General features: G+C 29.7%; 1 protein-coding gene and 3 long non-coding RNA genes across 10 annotated transcripts; 1 reads left to right on the top strand and 3 right to left on the bottom strand.

Moving 5' to 3' along the window:
- Positions 1 to 128: 128 nt before the first annotated feature.
- aralar1 (calcium-binding mitochondrial carrier protein Aralar1) lies at positions 129 to 25,002 on the top strand. Of its 7 annotated transcripts, none has more exons than XM_011643833.3 (19): positions 129 to 436; positions 14,779 to 14,835; positions 15,293 to 15,435; positions 15,716 to 15,831; positions 15,935 to 16,074; positions 16,466 to 16,612; positions 16,931 to 17,072; positions 17,358 to 17,451; positions 17,872 to 17,907; positions 18,316 to 18,406; positions 18,780 to 18,855; positions 19,619 to 19,737; positions 19,813 to 19,983; positions 20,256 to 20,396; positions 20,481 to 20,675; positions 20,752 to 20,854; positions 22,344 to 22,434; positions 22,771 to 22,924; positions 23,028 to 25,002. In XM_011643833.3, exons 1-19 carry the CDS (start codon positions 395 to 397, stop codon positions 23,046 to 23,048), a joined length of 2,079 nt encoding a protein of 692 aa, XP_011642135.1. In that variant the 5' UTR covers positions 129 to 394; the 3' UTR covers positions 23,049 to 25,002. The 7 variants fall into 7 exon arrangements, with proteins under 7 accessions (XP_011642135.1, XP_088933070.1, XP_011642139.1 ...); XM_089076944.1 differs by having other exon boundaries at positions 130 to 440; XM_089076942.1 differs by lacking the exon at positions 129 to 436 and adding an exon at positions 4,649 to 5,870.
- On the bottom strand, positions 994 to 1,879 carry LOC105430326 (uncharacterized). The gene is made up of 2 exons (XR_968191.3): positions 1,749 to 1,879; positions 994 to 1,628 (listed from the first exon to the last, which is right to left on the bottom strand). It is a non-coding gene; the product is annotated as an uncharacterized LOC105430326 (long non-coding RNA).
- On the bottom strand, positions 5,955 to 6,373 carry LOC148936575 (uncharacterized). Its single transcript, XR_016139287.1, has 2 exons — positions 6,274 to 6,373; positions 5,955 to 6,170 (listed from the first exon to the last, which is right to left on the bottom strand). It is a non-coding gene; the product is annotated as an uncharacterized LOC148936575 (long non-coding RNA).
- LOC105430325 (uncharacterized) lies at positions 7,539 to 8,310 on the bottom strand. The gene is made up of 2 exons (XR_968190.2): positions 8,185 to 8,310; positions 7,539 to 8,066 (listed from the first exon to the last, which is right to left on the bottom strand). It is a non-coding gene; the product is annotated as an uncharacterized LOC105430325 (long non-coding RNA).
- Positions 25,003 to 26,124: the final 1,122 nt, after the last annotated feature.

The raw sequence follows: 26,124 nt of genomic DNA, 5'->3' as shown, positions 1-26,124 counted from the left end.
CTACTTACTATTGGCTACTGTTTATCACGCGACTCTCGTCGCCAGTGCCATCTTCCGTCGACACGCGCGCTTGAGTCGTCGTGTAAGTTTGAGAAGATGGCGCTGCTATGTGTCCGATTGATCGCGCTGTCAGTTGTCACTTGACATATCGTATTCGAGACGGGTAAACGTAGCTCCGTAGACTGACGTTCGGCGATCTCTTCGCAGCGATCGTGTGCGATTACCGCCCCCGGAAGTGCCTGTTAAACGTATGAGTGTGAGAATAGTGTATCCTGAACAAGATTACACGTGGTCTTGACACCATCCCTCTGATTCTTGTGGTGCCTCTGTTTCTTTCCCCAAGGTCCGATCGTTATTTGTGACGAGAAGACTCGAGGTAAACTTCTTCCTGGGAATGTTGAGGGATTCGCTTATTGTTCGAGCGTCCTATCAAGAGGTGGGTAAGTTTAGTTAATCATCTTCTATGCGTTAACAAACGGATACGCGCGAATGTGCGTATATGTCAATGCGTATGCGTGTGTACATCTCTTAAAAATATTAAATAAATAACGGAAAAGGTGATTTCCTGTTGATGCTCGCCGCAATGCGCTGAAACCCTATCGAACGTACGTCAAAATTCTAAAATAATATTTTGAATAATAAAGATACGAAGATTTTTAAAAATTTATTAAATGATTTTTATCATTTTTTAGAAGATTGATTCATCTTTGTTGCGCTTTGTTTTCTCTCTTTAACGACGAAATGCGTGCTTAATTTCTTTAAAATTGTAAGAAGTGCAGTCGCGATAACTTTAAATTAACACTAATAGATTCTCAACGAATTACTTTATTCTCATCTCTTTAAATATATATTTCTAATCATAATTTTTCGATAAATACGTTCATTTTTTTCTCTTTGTTTTTAATGTATAATTTGACTAAGTATTAAGAAGGAAAAAAGAAAAAAAAAAGGAAGGAAGAAGAAGCGATCGGACGGAGAATTCCAAATTAAAGATTTGTAGCAGCATGTTTAATAATAAAGCATATTTTTGCTATTTAAAATTGAAATAGGATTAATTTCACAATATTTAAACGAAAATGACATCTTGTTCCATTTATAAACTTTGACTTATGACTGAGTATATTATATTATTTAGCATTTATTTGTATCAGTTGTAATTGTTTCAAAAATAATGATATGAAATGTTATCTATATGATATACAATAAGAATATTTTGAAAGCGAATCGGTCTGATTTTTCATCCTTTGCTCGTTAAACGACGTTTCGAAACTGATTGTACCAAACTCATTATATCGAAAAGGAATGTTAATATGTTGATACACGAAAATCAAGCAAAATTTTCTATTTTCTATTAAATTGATTAGTTTGCACCTTGATAATCGTTTGCATCGAGTGACGTAATGCTTCTCGACAATTTAATGGTGAGAAAGTGGGAACGGTCGAGTGATATCTGCATCGTATTAGAGCGAATGGTGGTGCGAATATCGATCCTTGCGTCTCGTGACGAGGCCGGTTTGGTTTCGAGGTCACCGGGATTGAGCCGCAACCCTCACTCTCGATCTCATTAATCCCCTTGTCTGTCCGTATCATATCGATTTTGTTCAGTGATTATATCGATACTTACGTGCCTAAAAAACGTTCAAGCGATTTAATGTAGATTTAATATGTTAAATTTTGTTTACTTAATATATAGATTTGCAAGTCAATATACTTCTAATAAATCTTACAGATAATTTTTATATACTCACCATTTAGCTTTAATATTTCTTAATTTTCTTTACTACATAGAGACGTGTATGAACGCATGCGTGCGTGCGTGCGTGCGTGCGTGCATATGCGAGTGTGTAGATGCGTGTGTATGTGTGCGCGTGCGCGCGTGTGCACAGGTGTGTGATCCTAGTTAAATTAGGTCATTGAGTATGAAATGTCCGATTTTCTTAAGTACCACGTTTAAGAGCCGATATCTCTGACATATCACTTTGACAATTCTTGACTTCTTTTTATTTTTAAGGTACATTATCACTCTTTCAAGCGCACATTTTTATTTGCAATTTTCTTTCGAATTGTTTTTTTAGATCAATTTTTTTTTTTAAAGTTTTTAAAGATTACCTTTTTCAGGCATTGAACCTTCCTTCTTGCAAGGAAAAATATTTAATTCTCAACAAACTGTGTGTAAGAACGCCTTTTGCAACTTCATTGTCATTCGCTCTACAGCTTCTTTGCTGCCGACATAAACAAGCTGCCGTTAAGATGACAAAATTGTATCGACAGTTTAGGCGCATACTTTGATTAATTATACTGCTTCTTGTTTGAGATATAATGAACCAAACTTTTAATTCCAAATCGGACATTTCATATTTAATGACCTAATAGTAGTGTAATTCTAGTTATAGTCCAGATTCTTTAGCATGTCTATTTAAGGAAAGAAATTATATTGTCTTATATATTATCTTTGTATAATCAATTTATTTATAATTTTAATTAATTTTTTTTGTCATTTATTACCAAATTCATATTACGGTTATAAAATTCCTGCAGAATCTTTTATCAATTAATCTCAATTTCTGCGCTAAATGAATTTTACATCTTATTATTTCTTTCGAAAATCAAAGACGTATCGATTAATCTTATTTAATAATAAAAAAAAAGAAAATAACAAACGAATAACATATACAAATAGAAATAGAAATTATATCGATACCATAATTATGTAACTTACTGCGAAGTTTCGAATTTTAGTGCAGCACTACGTACTCGAAATACTCATGCTCACGATATTTAAGATGTTCTAATTTCGAGCTGTCTATTAATTCCCGAATAACATTACGTAAGTTACGTACAGACAAAAAAAGTCAATTCATTAATCGCATATCATTTACGAATACAAATAATTTTATAGTTTTATTATATATTTTAATGTTTTAATTACGATGTGGAATATGAATGTATATATCGTAATTTCAATTCTTCAGTAATAACTAATAACGGTATGATATAAATGTACAACGATGGTTATATTATATGGTATAATCATGATATTTTACGATATATCTTTCGAAATGATTTCTACATATTTTTGTTTCAAAACATTTCAGCACATTACCATTAAATGTTATGAAAGAGAAATATTAAAATATATTAAAATATATTTTATTTTAATTATGATTTTATTATTGCCTTTTCTTATTATTTTTCTGATTATATTTCTTTTATTTTTTATTATTGAAGTAGAATTTTGCAAAATTTGAAACTAGCGATAAAATTATGATTTAACATAGTGATATACGAGCAAATTTACTTTGTACCGATACACTATTATTTTGAATGTAGGCCGGGTGACACTCATCGTTTCTCCGTCTTGCACTGATATTATTTCTTACCTTCTCACATCTTGCTTGATGAAAATAGTATACTAGAAACAGGTTAAGGTTAGCAACCAAGATAGATTGATTCACAATTCACAAATAAAAGATAGATGAGATATAAGAATTAGTATCGAAAGTCATTGTTCAAAACTGAGTGCAGTAAAAATTTAAAAAAAATTAAAAAAAAAAATTAAAAAAAAATTTCCTTTTTCATATTTGAAAATCAATTATTGTGCAGTGGTTTTGTGTGTCGTCATTATATTGTGAACCGTTATTAATATGTTTGCCATTGTTTGCTGAATTCATTTTATTAAGGCTTAAAAAACAACATGATAATTTACAACATTATCACTAATGAACAAAATTATTTTAAATTAAAAAAATATACATAATGTCACTTTATTTTAAACAGTTATTACATACATCATGCATAATAAAAAAAATATATTTCATTAAAAAGAATAACGATCATAAAACATTTTAATAATGGGATTTGCAAATGAATCAATATTATAATCATATGGCTCCCTTGAACCTCTGCAATTTTTATGTAAAACGTTAATTTGTACAATCCCGTGATTTCCCATCGTACTACTTACTAAAGATATTTAAAATAAAATTTTAACACAGATAAAAACTGTTTTATTAAGCTGTATATATTTAGATATACAGATAAATGATAGCAGTCATTTATTATTCTTCTAAGAAAGGATCAAATTTATCTCATGTTCTAAACATTTCTTTCAGATAACACATCTTGAGATATCGTTTGTGATGAAGATACTTTTCAAATATTTTCTTATTTTATAACATTTGATATCGATAAATAAAAGATTAAAACTTTAATTAAGACATTTGAAGCTTTAAAATAAAAAATAAAATAAAAAAAATATGAAATGTAAAAACAAATATAATGTGAAACAAATATGAAATATGTATTCATATTCACTCACGCACGCACGCACGCATGCACGCACACACGCACGCGCGCGCGCGAAGAGAGGGGGAGGAAGGGAGAGGGAGAGAGAACAGGAAAGCTATAAAAATAACTACGAAATTTACGAAACTATATACCGTTTGATATAAAAATAGAATTATGAAATCTAATTCATATTTTCTATAGTCCTATGCAAATAAATATTAATTATGCCAGAAGATGAAGATAAGTTCCTTTGGTTCTTTTACTGATTATTTCATCTCAGGCCGTACTGTATGTAACTATTCACGCGCGCGCGCGCGCGTGTGTGCGTGCGTGCGTGCGTGCGTGCGTGCGTGCGTGCGTGCGTGCGTGTCCGCATTTGTGTCTATGACCATGTCCGTATCCATGTCACGTCCGTGTCCGTGTACGTGTACATATCCATGTCCATGTTGGTGCTTGTGCATGCGTGCGTGCAAGCATGTGCGTGTGTGTGTGTGTGCGCGCGCGCGCATTCGTGTGTGCTACCATATATTAGTCTACATCGTTATATCTAGTCTTCCTGCAACAGTTTTGCGGTCATTTAAGCAGGTCGGGGATCCCACGGACGCGGTGTTACGAACCACCTCTCTCTCGCCACAGTTGCATCGCGAGCTTTTCGCGTTGAGTCGCATTCGGGTTAACACGTTAGTGAGATTTAGACGGTGATTCGAATAACTTAATTGCGATCGAAGATGATCATCTTTTTATTATAGTCCGTATTACGGTTTGTAATAAACCGATGAAAACGCAAATTTGAAAATGTTGTGTCTTTAAACGTATTTTTCGAGGGTCTAAGCTTAAATTAGGCTTAACTTTGCTTTTGTCAAAGTTTTTTCCGATACGTAGCAAAATATCGAATCGTCAAATATCAAGTCTATTATCAGTGCGAAATTAATGATTGATGACTGAATACGATATTTAATCGCAATACTATATATCCGAGGAATTTTTCAAAATTGAAAAAATTTATTATTTCATGTTATGTGACCGCACCGGATGATATCTTCCAAATTTGTTACCTTACATTTAGATATGACTGTTTTGCGAAAGTTGGAAGTATCTACTCTCATGTTTAATACGATAGTATTGTACAATAATACAATAGTGACTAAATTATGGACGATTATTAATAGTGTTAAGTATTCTCCAAATTAGAAGTTAGAATATTTCATATATTTCATATATTTTTTGTATATATATTATTATGAAATAGTTTGACTAATATTTCTTCTTTGATTTAAAATGCGTCATTTTTCTAGCTATTTTTTGTATTCATAATTATAATAATTGTGGTATCGTATGCGTAATAAATGGTAAGACATGAATGAAAATATTTTGATGGTACACATAGACACATAGGTAAATACGTGAAAATACAATTTCTGTCACAATGAAATATATAAAAATGTTATTTGATTTGAAAATCTTTTCGAAAAAGCAATAATACAATTGCAGTTATACTCTTTATGTATATATAAATATGTATACGTAAATATAAAAGGACAAAAAAGATGATGCAGAAGAAGAGGAATGGAGAATCCAGCGAGGTCTGCATAAATTTTTAATAATCTTAACATTATATGACTTAATTGGAATGTTCAACTAATGTTAGAAATTAACGAAAGAAAGTAGCAGAAATACTTAAAATTTTATTTGAAATCATCTTTAACAGTCATTAACAATTCTGCATGGATTTTCCTATCGATTTCGCTACACTTATAATTTTTATGAGAACGAATATTGTAAGCCTTTTGTTTAATCTCCATTTGATGAATCGAGTTTGTTTCAAAGCTTACTTATTAATGCTATTCGAAGATTTCTGTTTTCTCCAACGGACGAGACAATACCTATATAAAGGTTTATTTTCAGTTATGTATTTGGATTAAATTATATTTTGAATTTTTTTTATTTCTGTAACACACACACATACACGTGAACGCATATACTCACGCGTGCGTAATGGCAATTCTAAAAATCATATCTGAATTTCTTGTTCGAGTGATTGCTCTTAAGCGAAGCAAATTATCCAGCATCTCCATTCTTCTCAAAATATTTAAAGAGCTATATACTCTTAGGACATTTAAACTTAGAAAATTAAAACTTGAACTTTGAGAATTTTTTTTTCAAAAAATTTATTTTAATTAAAAAATTATTGTATATACCAAAAAGTGTATGTTTTTGTTTATAATTTTTGTAATTTGTTACAAAATTCTTAAAATTGAAAGAGTGAAACTGATGTGTGTGTTGCGTTTTTTTTTAAATAGTTTTTGCCATTGTGTAACCATTGTAACCATTTGTTGATTATTATCCGAAACGAAAAATAAAAATTAATAAAAATAAAAATTTTCTTGAAAAAGATTTTAAAAAATTAGTTTTTGTCGTAGTCGATTTTAAAAATAACGATTTTTCGCAAAATGGTGACCGTTTGAATGTAGATTTGTGAATTTTTAATGAAAAGATCATACTTCCCGAATTTATGAATCATAACGTTAAAAAAAATTCTATGACAAAAACTTGATAATCATATAAAAAATATCTGAAAAATTTTAAAGCTTAATCGATCAATTAAGTTATCAAGATATATTGGTTATCGTTTTTTAAAACATCACATTTGGAGAAAAATGCTTTTAAAGATTTAGGTAAGATTATTAATGATAAATTTTTTTTTTATTTACATTGAATCATCGATTCCCGGACCATGTAACTATATAATTCTTCTTTCTACGATGTACTGGCCAAATGGATTCTGAAAATGAAGGTTCATTTTTAACGCAACAGTTATCTGTATATTATAGTATCTATATTATCTATATTATTTATATTATCTATATTATCTATATTATCTACATTATCTATATTATATTTGTACGCTATGGCCGATTCTTACTCCTCCAACTAGCTGCCTATATAGGCTGTAACTTCATTTTTGTAAATTTTTTAATGAAAATTTCAGGAAATATAGTTCAAAAGTTACATACCAATAAAAATATTTTGGAAAAATCGATTTTTTTCGATCCAGCTAAGTGTATCTGGCCCATTAAGAAAGATTTATCTTGATGAAATTTTGATGCTACAAATGTGCTATATACTTAATATATATTTAAAATTATACGTCACGTTTTACATACATGTTAAATCTGTATATAAAAAAAATACAGTTTTTTTTCCCCTCATTTTGACTATTTAAGAAAAAAAAAAACTTTTGCGAAATAAAATTTTGTGTACAATCGAGTTTATTACTGTGTGCATAGAAATTAATATAACAAGAAGAATGTAGAAGCGTACAGAAATTTTTATTAATACAAGTATACAAGAGAGAAGCTGCATCATTCAGCTGCATCACGTTCGATTGATAACACTGTATATACTTTTCTGTATAGATAAAGCGTTACAACACTTTCTCTTAGAGAGTCACCGCATGAAAAAGAAACGGTATATAAGAGGCTTAAGGAAAGAGATAAATAACGAGGAGAGGACAAATAAGCGAGATGTGCCAAAGGAATACGGAACGAGCGAGAGCGAGAGCGAGACGAAAGAGAAAAAAAAAAAATTAACGAATAGGAGGGGATAGAGATACTCGTCTCCTCCTCTCCCGTATCAGCAGTTAACACTCAGTCTCCTCGTGACTGCTCGTGACGTTGGTGTGATTGCGCCGCCCTGTCAGTACCGTCGCACTTTCGTAACCCGTCGCTTTTGCATGGCACGTGTGCACCTTAGTGTCGGTCCACAATAGGTGACTTAAGCTTTAAGAAGTAAGAAATTGATCAATTATAATCGAATATGAAAAGAATACTCGACTATATGATTAGTCAATTTTTTTACGGCTTAAAGATTAAATACTTATTGTGGACCGACACTTACCTGCGCTATTGCGTTAGAGATACCTGTAGCGAATAGCCAGAAACGAGTGCGTGGCGCGGGTGCGCGCACACCAAACTTTTTTTACGCCGTACGTAACCTCGCTCGATGTTATCCCCTTTGGCCGGCCATCGCCGATAAACGACAAACAAGTGGAATTTTCAGTTTAACTTAAAGCACCAAGAGCAGCAATAGCAGCATGCCGACTACGAGAGTACGTGCACTTGCGCTAAGAAGATAGGTGTAATCTCAAATCTAATCTGATGGTATATTCGATTTGTTTGAGAGTCCAAGTCGAAAGTCAGATATCCCCATAGTCAGATTTCCCTGCCTGCGAAGAATGAACGTGTGGGGGAAAAAAAAAAAAACAAAAAAACAAATCTGTTTCAGTTCGATTTCGATTCGGAATCGGCAAATCGAATATATGCAATAAAACGGTGTTGAACGATTGAATCGAATTAAAGATAAGGAGCCGCTTTGAGCTCTCTATTTTAATTTTTTCAGACGTTATCTCTGTCGAAGTATGTCATGCGAGGTGTTTCAATTTGGTCAACTAAAATATTTTTCTATTGCTAGACTGACGATACGAGAAAAGATGTGCGAGAGTACACTACTTGAGATCTGTATTGTAATATCTTCCTTATCTATTATATCATTACAACAGAAATATTCAAATAGGAGATTAAAACGATGATTAAAACGAAAGAGTTAAGAATTTCAAAGACTTTCCAATCTCTGTGCACGCAGAATTCTCGCAATCCTTTTTTTATTCTTAATTTTTTGTTAAAAGGTTGCCTGTAAGAAATTTTCAAATATGAATAAATATGTGTAATACATCTGATTTCTTAAGAACTTATTCTTTAATTCCGAAATGATGAATAAATGCAAATTTTTGTCGATCGACGTTACATCGCAATCGCGTAACATGTAAATTTTGTGGAACCTGAACAATAATTATAATTTAGACAAATTATATGTATGTAAAACTTAAAAATAATAATTATAATTGACCGATACCTGAAATACCTTGTATTATTCTTATCTTTAGACAGGACTATAGTTTAAATTTGCTGAATGACTTGCGGTGACTTGCTTGATTACGTTATTTTTTTTATCATTGAATATCGATGATTTTTTATTAATGTTATTTTTTATTAATGATTTACTCCCTTCCATCTGTTTTATCTTTTCTTGTTTATCTATTTCGTTAAAAGTTTAGAAAATTTTTTTATAGACTTTCGTCCTTGCAATTTAGGCAATTCTTTTATCAAGTGATGTGTATTATGTATCGTTGTATGTAAAATTAAAGTATTTTTTTTTTTGTGATCGTTATGTCATTAATCATCATTGATCTAAGTATTATATTAGATTTGTAGATTGACTCTGAATCAACTCAACTTCTTTGCTCTCAGTTTTTTGCTCTTTATAGCGATTTTATGTTGAATAATTTGCCCCCTCTCTCCCCTCTCTCTCTCTGGCATGCGCGCACGTGTGTTGGGGGGGGGGGGGGGACGGAGTGCACGCGCGCGCGTGCACTTTTCAACTTGTACACGTTGCACGCCCCCTTCATTTCCAAATCTCTAAGAGGAAGAAAGAGAAAAGGAGGATTGACCTTGTGTACAAATAGGTTATCGTTTTTATTACGTTAGCAAACACAGAGTGTAACTCTTGTGTTATCTTTTTCTATGTCGCATACTCTTAAAGCGTCTTACGTAAATGATTATATATGTTCATAGCTAAAAATGATAAAATGCAGCACATGATGACAAACAGCGTAATGAATTACACGGTAAAAAACATTTTGTATTTGTGTTAAAATCGGTCCTTATTAAAATTTTTGTGTTAAATAACCTACATATTTATATGTAAATTTAACACATATCTACTATACGTTAACTGACCTTAACAAATATAAAATGTAAAATTATTAAAATGATTTAAGAAATGTGTTAAAATAACACAATTCGCACGTATTTATTCAATATGTTAAAATTTACACAAAAAAAATGTTGGTTTTACTCTATAACAGGAGTGGGGATGACTTGTTATTATTTTTTGTGTGTTTTCGGCATAGTCTCGAATTTTGACGCGTCTCGTTATCGCGATATGTTATTTTATCATAAAAATTATATTAATTGTAACACACAATTAACTTCAAATTAAGATCAAGAGTACATTTCTTTTTTGTTGAAATATTAACATAGTATCGATGTTACTATTTACACATCCATATTATGTTAAATTAACATAAAATTTTGAGTGGATCGTTTGGGACATGCGATTTATCTTAAATTCAACATATTTTTTCCAACAGTGTACAAGTGATTTTAAAATGATCATTTTTTTTGTTAAATTTTTGCAATAAGCTTTTTCAGTTTTTGTAATCTTATCGCGTTGTTTGTATAATCGCTACACTATACAAAATATATGATTCTGCCTCCTTAATACATATAATCATTTTATTTCGGGAATATAATTTTTTTAGATTTTGTTGAAATATATGAAATATTTTCCATATACAAATATACATTATGTAAAACACTGATAATAAGAAGAAAATATCGTATATATATATATATATATATATATACAATGAAAATTTGTTTTGAACCTAGATAAAATAAAGTTCTTTTTATAACGAGTTATCCATCCATAAAAGGGACATTGTTATTAATTTACTTTATTATAAGGGAGATTATTGAAAGAATTGCAAAATACTTTTAATATAATTAAACTGTTATCGATAAAAGATTTTGCACTCTCAATGTCCTTGCGAGCATCAACTAATTTCAATTGTTTCTGGATCCTTTAGATCGTTTTTTTGTAAGGCGCAACGTTAATGTTCTCGTTCTATAGATCTTGGCGGCGAATTCAATAATGATCTTTATAATAACAAGAGACACGGTAGTATCTCGGTCTATTGTTCACGACATGACTGAGAAAATATTAAATCGATAGAAAAAAAAAAGAAAATAATTTGCCCGAGACGAAATAAAATTCGTCTATTATACGAAATGTTATTTTTAAGAGAAAATTAATTTCAATACGTTTCATCGTTCTCAGTTTTTTCACAGATACGTGCTACAACAGTTGAACCATTCGGTGTTTCGAAGATTCTTCCGTAAATATTGTAAGACTATCGTTTAATTACGTAGGATTCGCCGTCAATCATACGTACTAGAATAATATTGATCCAAAAAAATCGGAAAGTAAACAATTCGTCGGTCAGAAACTTGTCACCGTCTTTCGAATGCGCTGGGAACTTTTCTCTTTATTCTTGTTATGCCATACGATTCTTCCGCTGAATAACGAATTTTTTATACCGACAACGGAAAATTTATCTATAAAATATAATAGACAAATACACGATAGATTATTTATAAAATATAAAGACTTTTTTTAATTAGAACATTTTTATTCTTATTCTCATGAAAGAGAAAAATGAAAAGAGAAAATGAAAGAGAAAACTTTTTTCTGTCCTCTTTTTCCCGGACACTGTCCTCTTTTTTAGGGCGTCCAGGAACGTCCGGGGAGATTTTCTGAAAATGTCCAGGATAATTATAAGCATTCGGGAAATTCAAGAAATCTTCTAAATATTTTGTTCTGATTCCTCTCGCACATTATTCTACATTACCAAATAGCACAGACATCACATAAAAGAGTTAAAATTTTTTAATTTTCTAATACCTAATAAAACTTAATTAATAGCTATCTGTAATAAAACTTTTTATTTTAAATCAAAATAGTCTATTTATTTATTTTCCAGTTCAAATTTCTCTGCTCTGAATGTTAATGAACAATTAGATGTGAAATAATGATTCATTTATTGTTCTCAATTTTATTAATTTAAGCGCATTTTTGTCCGGGGTTGCAATCGAAATGTCCGGAGTTTTTGATTGTAAGTTTTGAAAATTTTAATATGGCAGCTCTAATTGTATCGTAAATAAAAGTGAATAATATACTACACATAATTTTTCTTTATTTTTAAGATGTTGATTTAATATAATATTGAATCGTCGATAAAATATGACATAGTAAAGTATAGTAAAGTTATATTTTATTTTATAACTGATTTAATTACGCAAAACAATTTTCTATTTTTTATCTTCTATCTTTTACATACACGTAAAGAATTTATTTAAATAAGATAAAAAAAAAGAAGATATAATTTTTTTTTCTATGACACATTTGTGAGATTAAACGAGCCCGTCGAAGACGGACGAAGTTTGATCAAAATTATATGAAACGTCTCGTTCGAAGATGATAGTATTGTAGTGTTGCTTGTCATACCTCATATCATAACGTTTAACGTAGCACTTTTTAAATATGGCGCCTCAGCCTCCTTCGATCCTCGATCCCTTGCCAACTTCATATTGTTTTGTGTAAGAATTTAGAATTATCAGTGAAGATGATAGTGGGTGTAAGTTATTATTATTATCATTTGGGAAGAAATATACCCGGGTGGGAGACTATCATCTTCGAACGAGACGTTTCATATAATTTTGATCAAACTTCGTCCGTCTTCGACAGGCTCGTTTGATCTCACAATTATATTACATGTCTCATTTTCAATGATAGTATTGTAAATTTTTAGCGACTGTGATAATGCTTTTTTATTTGTCTTTTATTCTTCTTCTTTCTTTTTTTTTCTTAATAAGATCAGAACACAACTGTTATACATATAAAAAAATAACTTAAAATTATTGTAAAATTGCTCGTGCAAATTGGTCATTAGCTGTTCGAATGGGTCTGTTATAAAATCTAAAAAAGGTCTGGGAACCAGCCATCCATCCGGCGCTCTGCCTTATAACAAAGATGTCAATACCCCTATTATGGGCCGCAAACACCGCTACGTATCTGGTACTATACGCTGTAAACTGATTTGTGTCGATGCCTGCTTTCTTAAGAACTGATTTGATCCAATGGCCAATGGTTTATAAGAATACTGCTCCAAACGGTTTCCTTGTTGCAATGAATAACGCTTTGTTATCCTTTTCTCTTAAACTCTTAGTACGCTCCCAATATTCTCCCAATACTGTCGAAGCTACGCATAAACCTGGTTTCTCTTTAAAAAAAGGTAATATTAGTTCGGGGTGAAATGCCCCTGGTTTTGAAGTCTAATCCGATCAGTGATTTTGATGTTTATACCAATCTCAGATCTTGTAATGTTATCGATATTTATTAATGATAAAGTTTGAAGTCTTTGAACAGTAGTTAATGCTAGGAGCATTGCTACTTTTCCGGCAGCATCCCTCAATTTCAATTCTTTAAGTGACTGCAATCTTTCAAGATAATTCAAGACTGGTATAACATCTCAGGCTATATCTTGGTTTGGTTGGTTTTTGTTTATACATGCCCCTCATTTTTCACAATTTTGATTTCAGCTCTCACTTTTCGTATGGAAAATGTGAAATAACATAGGTGACCTCTCAGAAAAGTGTGACACTTATTGTGTACATAGTGAGATCTATGTTCTCGTTGAACTTGCTCACAAAAACACCCTATCAAGTCTTGTTGACTCTCACTTTGACTCTCACTTTGACTCTCACTTTTCGTGTGAAAATGTGAAGTACCAGTATGTTAATCCTCTCAGAAGGTATTACTTACTACTTAAGTTAGACATAGCAGATGTGCTCTAGTAGAAGGTTGTTCTGAATGAATCCACCCTCCAACGATCTTTGTATCTATTTGATTCTGTAATTTGTCGATCTTATCGTCTCTTCTTCTTTTCCTCCCATGGCGATCGCGATCACGCGATCGAAATCTTGAATGCTTACTCTTCTTGTGTTCTGACATTGTTCTTACTTTGAGAATGTAATAAATTTTTGCGGGCTATACCGAAAAACGTTAGTTCGGCAGTTCGATAGCACAACGAAACAATATGAAGTTGGCAAGAGATCGAGGATCGAAGGAGGCTGAGGCGCCATATTTAAAAAGTGCTATACGTCAAACGTTGTGATATGAGATATGACAAGAGAACGAGACGTATAATATAATGTACAAATGTACAATGTTTATACATTTTTTAACACAATGATATTAAAAATTTGAACGAGAAGAAAAGGTTCTCAATAATTCTCAATAATTTGTCATGGAATATATACAAACAGTAATTATATCTATATTATTTTTAACATTAACGTACAACGTGCACCATGTAAGAATACATTCTTGTAAATACTGCATATTCAAAACAAATATGTATTTAAATTTATATATGTTTATATACGTGCGTGCATACGTGCATAAATGAAACATGCATTACATGATTGACAAATTAATAAATAAATTAATAGACAATTTTATTATTATATTTGTTATTTTTTTATTTTCAAAATATAATTATAATGTATTTTGTATTATTTTATAGAATATGCTACGTCGCGAATTATACAAATTACGAATTGCTCTTACTTTATTACTCACTTACTACTCATTAGACAAAAAAAAAGTTGACTTAAGTTTCCAATTTGGAAATCTGTATTTTTTTTTTTTTAAATATTATATCGTTTTGTATTTTGACAATATATTTTTAAGTAATACTAAAACTTATTAAATATTAGATATATCGTTCATTTTTGATGCCTCATGTTACAGGGTTCCGGGTACTTGAAACGTGCAAATACTGAACGCCTCCATGAAATTTTTAACCAGGTAAGCGAACAAAATGTTTGCATAAATTATTAGAAACATGAATAAGTTTCGAGCAATCTTTAAAAATATAAATTTAATAATCTTAAAACTTTATTATTGTTTTCTATTAATTATGATATGTTTCTCTTTTCTCTCTTGATTAATTTGTGTCTTCTCTGTAATGAATATATTTTGTGGTATAAAAATAATTTTGAATAATCAAAATTATTGGAAATTTAGTCAATATTTGCCTTATTTTTATATTTGCAATATTTTGTTATTTCAAAATTTAATTTATAACATAATTTTTATTATGTATCCTCTTATATTTCTTTGAATTTTTTTCTTAATATAGTAATTAACTTCTCGTTGCTTACTAACTATTTTTCAATTATTATAAGTTTTTGTCATACAATATTACTAATATCTCTAAATATATGAATGATAATTCATTGTATTATTTTCGTAAAATTTACAGTACGCTTCACAAGAGAAGAATGGCGAGAGGTTCATGACTGCGTCTGACTTTGTACGCAGTTATCTTGGTCTTTACACAGATGCCGATTACAATCCCGATTCTGTCAATTTACTTGCTGGTATCGTTGACACCAGCAAAGATGGGTAAGTTTTACACTGATACTAAGCGTATAATATTACATCATGCTCTTTTCTTTACATCTTATTAATTATTAATTACAAATATATGTAAAATTATTTGTTCCCTTAAAATAACGTAAATTATAAATTTTTTAATTTTATATATACATATTTATAAATTTATATAATGTGAATAATGGAATGTATTTTTAATATATTTTTCAAAGTTTAAAAACAAAAATAAACAAAATTTGTATTTTTAAATGAAGTAATTTATTATGCAATTAATATTGTTTTCTTTCAGGCTCATATCATTTGCCGAATTTCAAGCATTCGAAGGTCTTCTCTGTGTACCAGATGCTTTATACAAAACAGCTTTTCAACTCTTTGATACTAATGGAAACGGAATGGTTGCATTTGGTAAGAATTATAGTAAAACTGTTGTTTTCTTCTTCAAAATAATGTACGTATATGTATATTATACAGTTATATATATTTTTTTACCAATTGGTGTGTATTGCAGATGAGTTCGTTGAGGTGATGCGGAAAACTGTATTGCATCAAAAGATGCCTTTTAATATGGATAGTAGTTTTGTCAAACTCTACTTTGGAAAGGATAAGAAAAGATTGATCAGCTACGCAGAGTTTAGTCAGTTTTTGCATGTGAGTATTTTGTTCCGTCGTATGCTTGATCGCGGATTAAGTTTGTTATTCTTATCCAGGAAATGAGCCAAGTGTGACGTAACGAGTGACAATGATTATGAAATATCTAAATAGCATCGTATGTTTTGTTTTTCACAGTGACACATGATATACATGTAATTCGGCTAAAGCATTTTAAAGGATCGCGAAGTAACGCGCGCGCGTTTTTTATTTTATAATATTTTCCATATAATTTATAAAAAAGTTTTACTGTGTATATATGTATATGTATATATATATATATATATATATATATATGTAAAAGATGTAACTTTAAGGAAGCAGTTGCAGATTGTGATATAAAAGTAGACTAAGGGTAAGATTTAAGTACTTAAATGATGATTGTTCTTAGGATTTCCATGAGGAATATGCAATGGAAGCTTTTAAGAAATTTGATAAAAATGGCGCAGGTTTCATTTCAGCGTTAGATTTTCAAGACATCATGCTCAGTATTAAAAGTCATTTACTCACGAAAGACGTGAGGGATAATCTAATTGCTGTAAGTATTGTTTAGAATAAAAGAATTTGTAACTTAATTGAATTTTTTATAATGTTTTTGTTATAGTAATTTATGTAAAGATAAGCGTGCAAATAAATAATTTGAATATATTCGCGTGTGCGTACGCGTGCGTGCATATATGTGCGTATGCGTATATGTGTGTATGTTTAGTAGATATACAGAATATTTGTTAATTGCGAGTAATTATTAATCTGTATATTTCAGTCATTTTAATATAAAATAGTATTATAAAATTTACTCGAATACATTTAACATGTGTGTATTCGATACGATAAATTTTATTTTCATATATCGCAGGCAGTTAATGCTGGTCAAAGCGGGCGAAAAGTTAGTTTTCCATACTTTATGGCATTCAATTCTCTTCTAAACAATATGGAACTTATCAAACGTATTTATTTAAATGCAACCAACGGCCACAGATACCAGGAAGTTACCAAAGGTAATCGATTTTGAAAGAAAATTATAAAACAGACCATGTAATTATCGAAAGTTTTCTTTTTTCTTTATTATCGATATCATAAAAACCGTATGAAAGAGAAAACAATTTTTTCATTTAATAACATAACTAATATAATATGATGCAAGTGATAAATCTGTTGAATTAATTAGTAACTCATATGCTAATTTTGATCGATATGATATAAATTTGGTGTATAAACTTCGATGAATTGAACAGATATTGATAGATTTTAGCCTTAATTTAAGCATTAATTTTTTTTATTAGAGGAATTTCTTTATTCTGCACAAATGATGTCCCAGATAACTCCGTTGGAAGTAGATATCTTGTTTCATCTTTGCGATTTACTTCATCAAACTGGGTAAGTATTTTTAATTGAAATGGACTATGAAATATTCTTTCTTTTGTTGGTTGATCGAGAAAAGATTACGCGAAGAAAAGACGAAGCAGAACAGTCGCTTTGACAGTGACCTTGACAAATTATTTAAAGTTTAAAAAAGTTGAGAAAGCTATTAACGCTAATCATCAAAACAAATATAAAAAAAAAACAATAAATTACGTAACATTATTGTTGCACCATCAAGCACATCGTCATCATCCAAATGTCAATGTATGTCTCATTCTTGGCAATAAAAATTGACATTATTGTACAAAGTAATTCGTTTCTAATAGCTAAGTCTATATCTATAATGCATAACTATATATTATTTTCCGATATTTAATGTGTTGAAATATATTTCACTGAAAGCATTTGTTTACGTGTTTACGCTGCCTGGATTAGACCTACGGAAGATGACGAGGCAGATTCGCGGCTTGGGTGCGTCTTTGTATTACAGACCATCACGTGTTATAAATCATGTACCATGTGCGCGTGTGTTGATATTTTTATTCTCACCTAATTTTGTTAACATCTATATTTTAGGATATCAATTATCTGTGTCTTAGGATAAATGGTGCGCGTCATGAGACATACTGAAAAAATTCTTATCCCGTTTTAAGACAGATACAATTTAAAAATAAAAATGAATTATATTTATAATATAATTATGAATTATATTAAGAAATTTCTTTCGTATCGTTTCAAGCAGTACTATCGACGCCATACGTTTTTTCGTTCAATGATAATTTCCACGATTTTCTTTTTTTCTTCACATTTATGCTTTCTAGCTATAGCTTCGATATATGTACATACATATTGATATATTCGTATCATCCCTTATTTCAGGAAAATTATATACAATGATCTTGTGGCTATCACACCTGAACAGTATTTCAAGCAGATTACGAAGCGCGTTGCTGAGATCAAAGCAGTATCGGTATGTGTATAAATCGGTATAAATCGGAAGAATTTTGTGATTCGAAACATTAGTCAAATGTTCTCAAAGTCAGTGTTTAAAAAGCCTATTTTATCTATAATTATCTAATAATTCATATTAGAAATCATATGGAAATTCTGAAATCTTATTTATAATTATGTACAATACGTAATATAATATATTTAACAAACAATTAAAAGTGCTCACTTGTGTACATCAAAATGTGCATATAAATGCGTAATATGTAAAATTATAAATAAAATTTTATTTTGTGGAATTTGAAACATAAATTTGCAGATTATTTTAGAAGATTTAGAAAAATATGTAATTTAATAAATGTTTAATTTGTTTTTTAATAAATATCATTTTATAGAGTCCAGATGAACGTGGTATCATTGTACAAATGCTCGAAAGTGGATATCGATTCGTGCTTGGTTCTATTGGTGGAGGTTTGTATATAAAAATGCCTCTTTTCCTTTATTTGTGATTATAGCGAATTGATACAATGTCTGTTATCATTATTACATAATATATAATTTACAAGCATAAGAATGAAAATGAAGGAAGGGATTTTTCATCTTTATCCATTTTTAAATTGGGAAAAAATTTATTCTGTAAATATACATATACATTCTGTAAATATACTATAAATATACACACGGGCATGCATGTGCCCGATACTAACCGATTATTAACCGATCTTAGTAAATTGTTTATTATTTTTTAATCAAGCGCAAAAATGTAGCGAAATTAAAAATTTGCCTACGTTAATAGGGATTATTGATATAATAATACAAACTTTTCGGTTTGAAGTATAAATTATTTGTCAAGTGTATATGTGTATATTAGTACAAGTGTATATTATGACTAATTATTAATTGTCTAATTAAAACCTTTTCATTTTAATTATTGATTATCGATGTTATATCACATTTTACTCGCTTTATACGTATATTACTTATATAACTTTTGTTTTAATATCCGCATGATATTATATAAATCTTATAAGTGATCCCTATACGAATGATGATAAGTTTAAAGTTTTTCTATAGGACGTGCGATTTAGAATTAAGATGATTTAATATTTTTTTATTATTAAGACGCACCTAAGCGCTGTTTGAGGCAAATATTTAAATAATATTAAAATTTCTGAATCAAATAAAATAATTCGTTAAAAAAAAAACAAAGCGATTATATATATTTTTTTTTTAGCTGTTGGTGCTACAACTGTATATCCTATCGACTTGGTGAAAACTAGGATGCAAAATCAAAGGGCTGGATCTTTTATAGGCGAACTGATGTACAGAAATAGCTTTGACTGTTTTAAAAAGGTTGGCATCGAAAAGTCTCGTCGTGTAACACTTTCTGCATTGTTAATCATGAAGCTGGTATTTTGCGTTTGACAGGTGATCCGACATGAAGGCTTCTTCGGTCTTTACCGAGGTTTGATGCCTCAATTAATGGGAGTAGCTCCGGAAAAGGCTATCAAACTTACAGTTAACGACTTTGTCAGAGATAAATTTATGGATAAAAATGGAAATTTACCACTTTATGGAGAAATAATATCTGGTGGCTGCGTAAGCATTTGATATTCTTTGATATTTCTATATTTCCTTCTTAAAGTTTTCAATTAAAACCTGTAATTGATGTGAATCTTAGAACGAGATACAAAATAAATAAATATAAAATTACAAGGAACATTTAATTTATTATTTTTTCATTTATTTTTGATTGGAATAATGAAATAATATAACAGTAGTAATTCAGATAGTTAGATATATACTTATTATACATTTCGCTAATTGAAAATGAATAAAGGGCATTTATAATAAACGCGATCTTTTCGCAGGCTGGAGCATCTCAGGTCATATTCACAAATCCTTTGGAAATAGTCAAAATTCGATTACAAGTTGCTGGCGAGATCGCGGGAGGATCCAAAGTTAAAGCATGGACTGTCGTCAAGGAATTAGGCCTTTTTGGATTGTACAAAGTGGGTACAAATAATAATAACAATCTTACTGACATTCATCGTCTTCTCTTATAAGTCAGAATGGCGATCGCAATTTTCTTATAGGGTGCAAGAGCTTGTTTTTTGCGAGACATACCATTTAGCGCAATTTACTTTCCTATGTATGCTAATACGAAAGTGCGATTGGCTGACGAAGGAGGCTATAATACGCCATTGTCACTTCTCGCTTCCGGCGCGATTGCCGGCGTACCTGCGGCAGCGCTGGTCACTCCCGCGGACGTAATAAAAACGAGATTACAAGTACGTCTTTTGTGCATTACGATACAGATTATCCGATATGTGACGGAGTTTTTATAATTTGTCACATGTATTTTAGGTTATAGCTAGAGAAGGCCAAACCACATACACTGGACTATTAGATTGCGCGAGGAAAATTTACAAAGAAGAAGGTGCCAGGGCATTCTGGAAGGGTGCGACAGGTATATTATTTTATTTGATACAAATGAAGTTCTTGAATCAATTAATATTTTCACTCCTGCATGCACATTGGGAAATTTTTCAAAAATTTACAAATGTTAATATATCATACTTTATATATGCTAATTGGACAACATTGAAAGAAAGAGCTGAGAAAGGAATCTTGTTTTCTTTCTTCTTATTTTTATCATAACAGATTTCTCTGCTTTTCGAATATAATCGAATTCGAATATAAATATAGTCTTTGTAAAATAAGTATAATTAAGTAGATTATAAATTATTTATTTCTTAAAAAGTAGAAATGAAACGTGAGGTCATCATGGTTCTATTGTTACAATTTTAAATTATATTATTAGTAACATATTTTGCTTTGGTCGATTGCACGCGCGGGGGATCGACCCTGCTACATCTTTCAACCTTATTTCCTCCCTCATATGATCCGGCGATTTACTTATCAGTAAGTATCTCTTCGTCTTCCTTTATGGTTTACATCTGTGTTCTCGTTTTCCCAATCTGCAGTAAACACACTTAGTCTTTGTATTTCAAAATGTTTATCAAATATAACGTTTGATTGTTTCACATCTTATATGCATTCTTTAATAATTTTGAAAGTGCGAGTCGATACGATACAACGTATATATGGTGTATAATCGAAATCTTATAGTATTTTCGTCGAAAATAATTATAGTGTGTTTTTATTAATGATATTAATCTTTTGTGAACGGATCTGTCTACGAGCATCACTATGGACGAGGGATATCTGCGCGTGTAATCGAAAGGAAACACTTGTCTAACGTATATGTTATAAAAGTTAAAAACTTTATTATATATAACAAAATGTGTTTTTATTTGTAAAAGAGTATGTGTAAAACTGAATATTACATTACTATTACTGGAAACGATAGACACGCACAAGCGGCTATATGTCGACGCGTATCCGCAAAGGGTTGTGTAACACTTCCGATTCGAGAAAAAAAGAAGTAAATGTTCATTTTTTACTATTTCACATAGCTATATGAGAAGAAAAATGTTTATGGGAACAAATAATACTTGCCAAAATGTTTATGTGCGCACAAGTAATGAATTAATGCTATTATATGTACTATTATATGTAATATATGAATTATGCTATAAATTTCTTACGCTATGTCGTATCATATCTCATTTTGGATTCTTGATCGTTGACTGGCACTTTCTCAATTTTATCTAATATTTATTTACAGACATCTCATAAAATTAATCACAATTATAAATAATAATTATCTGAAAGAAAATGGCCAGAAATTAAAACTATTTGATCATGATTTTAATATATAACTATTATACACTTTTTAAAATGTTTGTTTTACATTACAAATGTTATGTTTGTCAATATGCTTGTCATGAAACGTGCCTAAATCTTTATTTGGACAAAGAAAATGGAATTATGCGCGCATGTTTGAAACTATGAATGTATTTCTTGTATTAATATAAACTTTTTTATTCTTACAGCTCGAGTGTTCAGATCGTCACCTCAATTTGGTGTCACTCTCTTCACATATGAATTACTGCAAAGATTGTTTGTTGTTGATTTTGGAGGATCGTAAGTATATAATATAACTTAGCAAATGTAAATAAATTGGAAAATATTCAAAAGTTAATTATTTATTATAATTAGTTATTAATGGTACTTATGACAGCTATAATAATACTTATCATAGCTATAATTGATTTAATAAATCTCTATTCATGATTTGATAGAATATTTATAACACATCGGTATAATGATGATTTTTATTGATTTTTAATATATTAAAGAGAGTGATAATAATATACATTACATAAGCTATTACAAATCAAATCAAATTTTTTTCAAGCAATTATGCAAATTCTTATATATCAATCTGATTTACAAACTTATAATGACGCTTGTTTACAGTCGACCTACCGGGTCAGAACAAAAGGTGCCTACGATGGGAGTTGCAGAGGAAATTCGATCAACAAACCCGGATCATATAGGTGGCTATCAAGTAGCTCTGCCCATCTTCACGGGTATAGAAACCAAATTTGGTCTTTGCCTACCCAGATTTCAGGTTATTACTGAAAAGTAACCAACAATATTGTTAGCGTAAGAAAATAAGGTTGTAGCAATCTCTGCCATAAATAATCTACGAGAATCGGGCGTTGATTGTTTAGCTATTTGTGAAGCGGATGTGATGCGCGTGAGCTTCACGAACTACAAATTTCGCGTTCCATCTTCTCAACGATCATCTCGGCCATTTTGGTACTCTGCAGACTATATGAAATTGACGTAAGGAGAAAGGATCATCGATTGATACTAATTGATATGTATATGTGACATGTACATACATTGTATAGGATCACAAATCATAGATTGATCGAGAAGTACAAAATCCGTCGTTGCGGAATGCCCAAGAATATTCGTGATAGCTAAGTCGATGCAGTCAATTGACATAGGAACAACACTGATGGCATTAAAATTATTTATTTTGATACTATATAAATGTGTTATATCAAATTGAAATGCCATCTGTATGTAATTGTTTTCCAGACAGACAGAGAGAGAAAGAGAGAGAGAGAGAGAGAGAGAGAGAAAAAGAAAGAGAGAAAGCGCAAAAGAACATTTATCGATTTGTTATTGCTAACTTGAAACATTTTTGCTGCGCATATAGTAATCAATTGAATGTGTGTTCGTTAAATCACAAACGATTAATGCCAACGAATATGAGTGTGATCTTTTAACAAGAATTACACCCGGTAAAAAATTTTTCATATAAAGCATATGTAAATATATACATGTATAAACACACACACACATACACATATATATATATAATATGAAATATGTCTGTGTTCATATTAGATTCTTTTGTAAGATTTCTGTTTAGTATAAGAAAAATAATAGTAATAATTAAAAAATATAACAAATAATTAAAAGACTAATTTCGCATTATTTCTTTTGAAAAGTTAAATTTCAAAAAAATGAGAAAAAATTGCCCATATATAATCATATATATTTATGATTAAAAGTATATATATATATATATATATATATATATATATATATGGTTATATGTTTTTTTTATTTCTTTAAACTTAATTTTTTTAAAGAAACAATACGAAATTTTTTTCAATTATTTTTTTTATGTTTTCTCATTATTACTATTATTTTTCTTATATTAAACAGTCGAACAGAAATTTTACAAAAGGAAGATACTAATATGAACATATATGGACATATGGTATATAATTATATATATTTTAATATATTTATATATTTATGTATATTTATATATATTTATACATGTTCTTATATAAAAAATTTTTTACCGAGCATCTGCGATGGCCCTGTCATGTACGTATCATATATATTTATAAAGCTCAGAGTAGTAATAAATTAGGCCTCTGTTACATTTATTGTTTATTCGAATGCCTAGCTAAATAACTGGTGGATAAAAGCTAGTATCTGTTTTCAATTCGTCATGCAACGGCAAAGTAATTGTCGATTGTAACAATATTTATGTACATATACAACTAATGAAGAAAATAGAAAAAGAGAGATGATTGATAATATTATTATTATCAATATTTATCTATTGAACAGGATTATTAAAATAGATTTATTACACTCTATTAAATTAAAGTGAATAATTTCTTCAAACAATAACGTAAATTAAACAAGTCCTTTTTTTCTATGCGTAATTGGAATGCAAGTAATTTTTGATTTTATCTTAACATAGAAGTAACAAAGGAATAGAAATTTGATATAATCGCAATTTTAATTGAAACGAATTTATTGGCATTTAAACACTAGTTTTACAATTATACGAATGAGTAGAAAAAAATTTTAACGCACATAATTTCCTACAAATTTTTCGATAATGCCAATTATTAAGAGTATACATTAAAAAGCGTTTTCCTTGTTTTTTTTATTGCAAAAGAATGTATAAAGAAGTAATAAAAAAACTTCCCGCGAGTATTCTGATTTATAAAACAATATAAAATTTGTTGAATACACGGAATACACTTTTGTTGTATATTACTTTTATATCACTAAATTTTTAATGAATTGAGAATACAGGATAACGATTAATAAATAATCATTGTTTATGAGAAGTATATTGAATAAACTTTTTTAAAGCGTTTGAAATTTGTGATACTTTTTAGGCGAGATTCACAATTCCTAGATTATGTTGATCTGGTGAAAATTTTATTTATTATTCATTTGGTTGAGTCTGTGGAGTTAGATTTCATCACGATTGGAATGAAGAAGCAATATAAGTAAATGAATTTAAATTATTTTCGCGCTTGATTCGAACATTTTTGTAAAATATTTCTTGAAAGCTCTTTTCACACGGATTCTTTGCACAATTGTGGATTGTATATTTTGTAGAAAAAAATGTATGTACGTATGTGTATGTATATGTGTGTATATATATATATATATATGTATATATATATATATATATATATATAAAATTTTACATAGATCTGGTGCGCTTTTATGAGATTATTTAAAAAATTTAGAAATTTTTAATTATATGCATATATATAAAGGAGAAGCTGCTATCGCCATTTATTGTGTACTCTTGGAAGAAAACATATGCATATAATTGAAAATTTCTAAATTTTTTTAAATAATCTCATAAAAGCGCACCAGATCTACGTAAAATTAAAATTATTTTCAAATAAACGTGAAAGATATTGAAGTTTCCAGAGAATAAGGTAATGAAAGAAAAGAAATGAGAGAATTTATTATGAGTCTATCTACTATTTATGTTACATAGTATCTATGTAGTATAAATTATTTATTTTTACAAAACAATGCTTTACGATATTAGAGTTATAATCATATATACATTTTGTTAAACATAAATGAAAAAATCATGTTAAAATTATAACATCCACTTTTTTATATTTTTATTGATTTTATTTTATTATTCTTTCACTCTTTATTTTTCTTGATGTTTTACATTTTTAAATTAATAAACCCGAATGTTTAATTTACGAATTTAAATTATAAATTTTATAATTTTTTTTATACATGTTTATATAATATTATAAACATAGATATTCTATTCCATTTTATATAAAAATTTTCATTTTTTTATATAAAAATTCTCATCAGATAATGACAGATTTTTGTTGCGCACCAAGATTTGTCAATGACCTCTTCAATATCTTATTTTACGAATTTGGCAATTTATCTCAACAGGAGTCTCTTCGCAAAAAGATGAGTTCGTTCCCATGATCACATCATTAGAAAGAAACT

Source organism: Pogonomyrmex barbatus, unplaced genomic scaffold, assembly GCF_055798465.1.
Source record: "Pogonomyrmex barbatus isolate J1 unplaced genomic scaffold, ASM5579846v1 scaffold2, whole genome shotgun sequence".
Taxonomy (NCBI): Eukaryota; Metazoa; Arthropoda; class Insecta; order Hymenoptera; family Formicidae; genus Pogonomyrmex; species Pogonomyrmex barbatus.
The sequence above is the reverse complement of the archived record's forward strand: the minus strand, read 5'-3'. Positions and strand labels throughout refer to the sequence as shown.